The sequence below is a fragment of the Indicator indicator genome, chromosome 29 (genome assembly GCF_027791375.1).
Source record: "Indicator indicator isolate 239-I01 chromosome 29, UM_Iind_1.1, whole genome shotgun sequence".
NCBI classification, from domain to species: Eukaryota; Metazoa; Chordata; class Aves; order Piciformes; family Indicatoridae; genus Indicator; species Indicator indicator.
In genome coordinates, this window is record NC_072038.1 from 7,338,181 (window position 1) to 7,346,517 (window position 8,337).

The following is an 8,337-nucleotide window of genomic DNA, read 5'->3' on the forward strand; positions in this document are numbered from 1 at the left end:
CCAGCCTCCTTAATGGAGCGTGGTGACACTCCATCTTGTCCTGGATCACTTTGATAACCATTGGAAGTCATAGTGGACTTCACATTAATTTGCTCAGTAACAGGCATTTAGGTTTGATGCACTTAATATGGAAAGAGCAAGGCATGAATAAGTAATTCATAGCCTAAACGTTTCATTTTTCCCAGCCAGTGGGCACAAGGCAAGGGAAGAGGGTGTCTTTTAATCCAGGAACTACTTATCACACCTTTCAGCATCAGGCAAGCTGCTGGAGTTGTGATAAACATGATCAAACTATTAAACTAAGAAATATCTGTCTCTGTGTTTTCCAGGCAATGGTGCCTCAAACCAACCACAGCTACTGCCAGCAGAGACAATATTCTAGGTGCTTCTCCTGCTGATGGAGCAGTGGTGGCCATAGGGAAAAGGAAGCTTGGAAAGCACATACTTGGAGGAACAGTTTCCTTAAAAACAGGCAACACAATGCAGTCCATGTTTTGAGATGTTAATGAGCTGAGCTGACTGTAAACCTGCAAACAGTTATTGTCAAGAGTCTCACACACCTACAGACCAGAGAAGGAAGCTGGAGACCCAGCTCATGACAAGCAGCAGTGATACTCATGCTTTTGGCCAGCAGGCTGTGAGCCCTTGTTTCAAAGACACAGCCTATTTGTGAGAAAACCTTTTGGTTTCCTCTGCCTTTGTCCAGCTAAAGAACAAATTCTCCCTTTGCAGACCCCCTGTCCCCACTCGAGCCCACCCGCCCAGCCTGCTTCTGGACTGGCTCCTGCTGCTGTCTGTCGAGCTGCACTTCTCCTTTCATAAATCACATTTTGCATTCTGAGCATGCGTCTCCTCTTCCATGCCATTTTTGTTTTCAGATAACCATTAGCTTAATTAATCAAGGGAAATGCATCATTTCTGATTGCCTGCTCTGCCAGCTAAGCCTGGGATGGCAGGGAAACGTCTCCCCCAAACCATTCATGGGCATTCCCCTAGTATGGACTGGGCTCCACCTGCCCAGTCTGCAGGTTTCTGCCCTGAACCCAGCACCCTTGGCCACCACTGCCTCTGCCTGTCACTCACACGGCCCCAGTGACATGCAAGGTTGATTAAAACCCTTTTAAGGTTCAGCACAGCTAACAGGCAAAATGTCAATTTTAATCAGAGTTCACCTCTTCCCACTTGCTCTCTGTGCCCATACAACCAGATTTTGGGGTCTCCTTGCAGGCAGGTGAAAACCACAGGCACTAAACACATTGCCCAAGTTTCTGTTGGCTTTGGAGTATCAGCTGAAACAAGAGATGAACCAAGCTGTCAGTGCTGACCTTGCCCACACAAACAAGTCTAACCAAATAGCTGGGATGGAGCCAGCTTCCTGGTGTAAGCTCACAGGAGCCATTTCCACCATCACATGAGCACACCAAGCAGCAGACCTGAGCTACACCAGACCGAAACCAACATCTGCAACAACGGTGTCCACAGTTAAGATTGTCCCACTTGGATATATGGCTGAGAAAATGGCATCCACACACTCAGTGTTTGCTTTTTCTCCAATTTAAGCCAAGCTGCCTCCTAAGAGCACTCTGCCTCTGGCATGAGAACATCTGTAAGCAAGACTCGGTCCGACATAGCTCACGCAGAGGTTCCCACTGTGAACAAGCCCCAGCAGATGACACCTGGCTGGATGCTGTCTCATCTTTCTGCAGATGCCACACAGCCCTCAGGATTTACAAAGGAACAGTTGCCAAGCTGACAGTTGAATTTATTTCGATAAAATGAAGCCTAAAAAGCCTGGACTGCCCAAAGATGGGCAACAGGAGATGCAGGGGTTGAGTTTTGCTTTGAGTACAGTACTGCCACATGCCCAGGCAGGTGCAGGCTGTTCCACAGCAGGACCCAGGGGCTGAGCCTGCAGGGTGCTGCCCACCTCTTGGGCTCTTACACATAGCTGGGGGGCAACTCACCCATGTCTTTAAGTAGCTCCTGTATAACCACAGGGGCCACCTTACCCAAACTAATTAATTCTGCTTCTCACAAGCTCCAGGCTCGTGTCCATATACATTAATATGCCATCACTGACAACATTTCAACTAAGATCTTGGGAAGAGAAATCAGCTCCGAGGAGAAGCTCAAGACAAGGACAACAGGTCACTGAACCAGTTTGACAAGCACAGATTCAGAGGACGGTTACTGTACGAGTGCTCAACTCTGCTTGGGGATGTTATTTGGGACCCTGGGGGAGCAGAGACTGAGCACTGTGTCTCAGCCATGTACAGATTGGCTCCACGGGCACACTGCTAGGTTGCCACCTTCATGTGAGACACTTTGTAAAGGATTAGCCCTGGATGGTATTTTCAGTAGACTCCAGTAATTATTAATCTAGTTCAGAGACATCTGCAGGCTTTTTGATGGAATTTGGACCTCCTCACCTAATCCTGATCCTCCCCAGCACTGGCAATGATGCCATGGAGAGTGACAGTACTGGGAGAATTTGCACTCACCCATCCACTGCAGCCACCTCCCCAGCCTGTGTGCCCAGCAGCCTTCCAGTGTCCCATTGCAGACCATGCAGAGCCTGTTCTTCTTGGGAGAAGCGCAGCCCTGCCTCAGCACCGCAGGGAGACACCGAACCACTGGCTCCTGCGACCTTGCTGCCTGCCTGGGCAGCACCAGGAGGAATTGGGGTGCCCTCACATGCCAGGGGCAGCACCAGGAGGAACCAGGGTGCACTCGCACGCCACGGGTAGCACGCTCTTGTCCATGTTCTTGGAGAAAAGGCAGAATTACATTCCACACACTGCACCTTGGAGCCAATTTTAACCTGCAGGTACCTGCTCCGGGGCACCCCAGCTGCTGCCTGCCCACATAGGAAGAGGGTCAGTGCCATCCAGATGCAGTTAACAAACGCACTCCAAATCCTGGCAGTTTTTGTAAAGGTTTATAGTCCTTTGCACTGATTGCATGATACATTTCTTCCCCCCCCCCTCCCCCCCCCGCCCCCCCCCCGCCCGCCTCCCCTCCGTGACACAGCCCTCGGACCAGGAAGCGCTGCTGGCAGCTTGTGCTCCACCTCCCAGCAGCTGGGCTTTGCAATCCGATCTACGCTAGCTGCAGAACATCAAATGCACTTTCAACATCTCCATTTAATATTTACATTCAAGCAATTAATAATTGGAAGCTTATAGTTTAGACATTTTCTAATAGCAGCAGTTTCTATAATAGCTTGTTTCGCTTTAGATAACCATTTTTTTTCCTCTTTTGTTTTGTTTTGCACATAGAAACAACCACGTGTACAGTATCAAAAAATATATACCAGGGATGGTCCTGCAGGTTGGAAGGAGGGCAAAGGGACGAGACTAACAAATGCTGAATGGTTAAAAAGGAGAACAGAAAATAGTTGTTTGATATAGTTTATAAGGTGATCTAGGGACTCCATAAATCTAGGCTTTTATATTTCATTATATAAATACCTACAAATAAATATATCAGTGTGGCCAGAGATCGACCAGCTTTCAGCTCAAACAATACATTTCAAGAACACCACGTACAAACGGGAGCAAGAATCACTCGACAAGTTAGCACTGTTAAAATATAATACTATAACTCTGAGTAACTGGCAGGCCCCCTCCTTGTGTGTCCTGGCACCTGCAGGTCCCAGGGTAGCCCCTGGCTGCAGGGCGGGAGCAGTAGCGAGGACACCCCGCATGGCAGGGATGACCACAGTGCCCAGCCCTGTCCCAGTGTCCTCTTGGTGGAGAGGGCAGGCTTGGCCACCACGGTGTGAGCAGGGGGCACACGGGTGCCAGGGAAGGGGCACCAGAACCTTAGAGGGAGGCTTCAGGGCTGGTGGCCCTGGGACAGGCAGGCAGCTCCCATGGGGAGCAGCCACCCTCCCACCTCACACTGTCACGTATTCCTTGAAGGTCACGGTCAGGCAGTTTGCGGTCACATCTGTGATAATTATATTCCCAAAGAAGGGTTTGAATTCCTGCAGGGACTCGGCCTCCTCCTCCTCCTCCACAACCTCCTGGGGCTGCAGAGGCTCCGTGGCTGCTGGTTTCTCAGCTGGTGCTGGTGGCACCTCTGGCTTCACCTGTGCCAGGGCCGGCTCGCTCTCCTCCCGTGGTTTCACACAGCGCAAGTCTATCGGCTCATCCAGGTCCGAATCCAGCAGGATGACCTCCGGCTGGGTGGGTGTGGGCGGCTCTGGCCGCTCCGGGGCTGGGGGGCTGAGGCAGGTGGGGGCACTGATGCTGCGGGAGGTCAGGCGCTTCTTGCCTGGCTCCCGCTCTGCGTGTGGCTCTGACAAGCAGCGCTTCCGCGCTCCGGGGCTGGAGAGGTTCAGTCCCATGGAAGAAGGGCTGTGCTCGCAGATGGGACTCAGGGACCAGGGCACAAGGTCTGGCTTGGTGGTGAGCTGCAGGGGCTGCTCCGTCGGAGGAAGGGGCAGCTCCTTGGCCAGGGGAGTCTTTCTGGGACTTTCCTCAAGCTCCACATCAGGCTGTTGGCCCTCACCCTCTGCTTTGCTCAGGGTGTTGCTGACCACCACCCTCTCCTCCCCTGGCTTCCTCCAAGACTCCAACTTCTCCTCCCCACCCTTCTTAGAAGTCCTCTCCTCTGTAGCTCGCTTCCGGGGAGGCTCCCCAGACTTGATCTTCACCGCTTGCATCCCATTCTCCATGTACTTGCTCATGACGATCACGATACGCCCATTCTTGTTTTTGTTCTTGACGATCTTCATCTTGCTCCCAAGACCATTGCTGGTCACCCTGTCCCTGGGTGGCGGCCCGGTACCACTAGATAGGTTCTTCTCAGCCCCATTCTTGCTCTCTGCAGTGAGGTTCTTAACTGGGCCCAGCATGTTTTTGGCTGGGCCATGAGCCCACTTGTCTGGGTGGGTGACCAGAGAGCTCTTGTTACTGTCCAAGCAGGCCTGGCTCTGTGGTTCCTTGCTGCTGGGCTGGTAATGGGGCTCGTACATCTTGGGGTCTGGCTGGTAGTGGTGGTGCTTCTTGCTGTTCAGCTGGTAGTAATACTTCCCTTTACTATGAGACTGGTGCTTCATGCTGCTCTCCTTGCCATTGGGCTGGTACTGGTGGTGCTTCTTGCTGTTCAGTTCATACTGGTGCTGCTGGCTCTTGCCAGAGGAGCCAAGATCCAGCTTGGGCCTGTTGTCCACGGCTGGGTCCTGCAGCCCCGTGAGGATGTTTGAGCGGCGGGCGAAGGAAGGAAGCTGCAACACAAACCCAGGGAGCCACGTTGAGCCAGTGCTCCGTCAGGTGCCAAAGGCTCTGGTGAAGCCCCCGCCCCTCCGGCAGCTCTCGTTACCGGACGCTGCATCGCGGGGCACTGCGTCCTCGAGCTGGTGGCCCCAGCCCACTCCAACTTACAGGCTGTGCATTGCTCCGGATTAATGAAGCAATGAAAAGAAGAAAAGCACCCTTCAATCAGCTGTCTGGTAACGGGGGCCAAGCGGGACTGCTGCTGCCGAGCTTGCGAGCAGCCTGCTAATGCCACCCGACCACGGGTGCAGCGGATCTGCCCTGCAACCCACAGGGAAAGGGGGGCTAGGACTGCCCAATGGGCTCAGTGCTGGGGCCTGCGGGTCCCTGGGGCATTGCAAAGCACCCGGGCTGCGCATATGGCTCCTCAGCATGATGAAACCTGCTGAAAGGGGCTCCCTGGGGACAGGGCCATGCTGCAAACAGGCTGTGGGCTTTACCACACATTTACCTGCACGACCAGAGGCTTTGGTTTGGGCCCCCGCTTGCGGTATCCCATCAGCTGCTCCTGCCGCTCCCTGCGGGAACACAGAGTTACAGTGAGGCCTGGTGTATGGACCCCCAGGATACACCCATCCCCACACCCAATAGCGTGACAGCTCCTGTGGTGCCAGTGACCCTGCATGGGTGCAGCAAGGGGTGGTGGGAAAGGAGCAAGGGCCCTGCAGATATGAAACTGTAGGTTGGGGGTCTTGCAGGTGCAAATCCACAGGCTGGGGGTCTTTCAGGTGCAAAGTCGCATGCCTGGGGGTCCCAAAGGTGGGAAGTCACATGCCTGGGGGTGCTGTAGGAGGAGGTGGTGAAATGGGGGCACAGCCAAGCTGCTGAGGCAGCAAGCAAGGCAACTTCCCTGCTCCCTCCTCTTGCTGCAGTGAGGGGTTGAAGTTTACAGTTTGCGCCAAAATACTACAGGAAATAAATGCACGGAAAGACGAGAGAAAAAAAAAAGGCTGAAAAAAAAAAAAAAAAAGCAAAAGGCAGCCAAAGCCCGGCCAAGCGCAGCAGCAGCAGCGCCGCCTCCTCCTCCCCTCGCAGGCATCGAATCCCCGGGCAGGCAGGAGCGCAAGGCGCGGCGTGGGGGGGCGCGGAGCACGGCTTGGAGGGGGTAGCGCGGCGTGGGGGGACCTTGACCCGCTGGCACCGCCCGCCCCACCGCGGCCGCTCCCCCGAAGAGCCCCGGCCCCGGCCCGTCCCGTGCCGTGCCCGCCCCCGCCGCGGCCCCCGGCTCCGTGACGCATCTGCAATTGCCGAAGCAGAAGCCCGCGGCCCCTCCCGCTGTGTCGTGTGTGTTCCCCCCCCCCATTACCCTTGCTGCTGCTCACCTGTTCTGGAAGGCGATGAGCAGCCGGGGGTCCAGGATGTTCTCCTCTGGCTCCCACGTGTTATATCTTGGAGAGAAGGAGAGCGGCCGTCAGCGGCGGGGCCCCGCCGGGAGGGACCGGGGTCCTGGGCAGGGGCACCCTGTCACCGCGACTCAGAGCAATGGGCCCGGCTGGGATCGGGTGTCCGGGGGCTGGGGTCCCGGGGGAGGGGGATGGGCGCAGGGAGGTAAGGGGGGATACACAGGGACGGAACTGTTTATTTAGCGCAGTTATTATTCCGGAGGAATTCTAGGCATGTCATGATGAAATTTTCCAAATCCCCTTTCCCGGACCCAGGAAAGCGGCCGCGGCGTGGAGGACAGACCCTGCCGTCGGGTCCGGAGCAGCGGCGTGGGCTCCCACTTCCACCACTCCACGCCACCCCCTCACGACACTGTCATGCGAACCCCAAAGACTCCGCAGCTCCGTGGCCGGTGCCTCCGCCTCGGCGGGCGGCTCTCGGAGGCTGCGGGACGGCGCGGGTTATTTTTGCGGTTATTCCCCCTCTTCCCTCCCCCACCCTGCTCCCCACGCCCCCCCCACCCCCACCCCCCCCACCTCTCCCCGCTCGGTTCTGCAATATGGAGCCCGGCTCCCAAGGAGGGAAAGGGGGAAGGAGCCATTTTCTGGTGCACATCAGCCGCCGCCTGCCCGCCTCACTCTGCTCCCACCGCCACCACCGGGCTCCGCGGCCGCTTCTCGCCGCCTGCACCGGGGCCCTTTCCGGGGCACCGAGAGCGGCGGAGCTCCCGCCGCCGGGACGGGCCGCCCCTACCCCCATCCCCATCTCCGTGCCCCATGCCCGCTCAGTACTCACTTAGGCGACCATCCCCTCCATTTCACCAGGTACTCGACTCTGCCCTGCGGAGCACGAGAGGCAAAGACATGGCATCAGCTGGACCCACCGACCGCTCGGCCGCCCCCCACCCCCACACCCCCGAGCGCCCCCCGTCTCCTCACCTTTCGGATCCGCTTCTTCTCAATGCTCTCCACCGCGAAGACGTGCTCCCCCACCGCCGGCAGCTCCATGCTGCAGCCGGGAGGGGCCGGGTCGGGCGTCCGCAGCCGCCGCTGCAGCCAAGCTGGGCTCCGGCTCCGGCAGCTCCCGCCGCCGACCCGATAGACACTGAACCCCGGCCGCCGCGGCACCGCAACCCGTGCAAATCCCGGAGCGAAACGTCAGGGAGGCGGTGCCTCCCGGGCCCGGCTGCCCGTCAACGGCGGGGCCGGGGGATTGGCGCAGACCTGCCGGGGAGCAAGGCGGGGAGGGGGCGGGCGAGGGCCGGGCAGCAGCGGCGGGGGTGTGTGTGTGTGTCGGGGGGAGACGCGGGCAGCCCGGCCCCCGCCCCCCGCCCCACGCGTGACTCAGCACAGCCCCCCACGGGCCCAGCGACCGGCGGGGGGCGGCAGAGCCCGTGGGGCAGGTGCGCGATCCACGCCGCACCGGGGTGGAGGGGGGGGTTGTCACGCGGGGGGGTCTTGAGGAGGATGCGCGGCTGGGTCGGAGGACAATCCCTCGCAGAAGTCCACGCCGTGAACTGTGGTGGGGCCGACGAGGGCTGTTGTGCCCATCCCTGCACTGCCCGGGGACGCCGCTCATCCCTTGGCGCCCGACCCGCTGAAGGAGGCGGGTGCCAGGGAACAGTCCCGGGCCTGGCCCGCAGAAGCCCTCGCCCCGTTTCCGCACCGGGTGC

At 57.9% G+C, this 8,337-nt stretch overlaps 1 protein-coding gene across 1 annotated transcript; it reads right to left on the reverse strand.

Moving 5' to 3' along the window:
• Positions 1 to 3,898: 3,898 nt before the first annotated feature.
• Positions 3,899 to 7,672, reverse strand: CBX4 (chromobox 4). Its single transcript, XM_054393874.1, has 5 exons — positions 7,604 to 7,672; positions 7,461 to 7,504; positions 6,605 to 6,670; positions 5,734 to 5,800; positions 3,899 to 5,233 (listed from the first exon to the last, which is right to left on the reverse strand). The coding sequence occupies exons 1-5, from the start codon at positions 7,670 to 7,672 to the stop codon at positions 3,899 to 3,901; spliced, it is 1,581 nt and encodes a 526-aa protein (XP_054249849.1).
• Positions 7,673 to 8,337: the final 665 nt, after the last annotated feature.

Coding starts and splice junctions, on each gene's coding strand:
- CBX4 (XM_054393874.1), bottom strand. CDS start 7,672: ATGGAGCTGCCGGCGGTGGGGGAGCACGTCTTCGCGGTGGAGAGCATT. Junction 7,505..7,603: donor AGAAGAAGCGGATCCGAAAG/GTGAGGAGACGG, acceptor CGTGCTCCGCAG/GGCAGAGTCGAGTACCTGGT. Junction 5,801..6,604: donor CTCATCGCCTTCCAGAACAG/GTGAGCAGCAGC, acceptor GTGTTCCCGCAG/GGAGCGGCAGGAGCAGCTGA.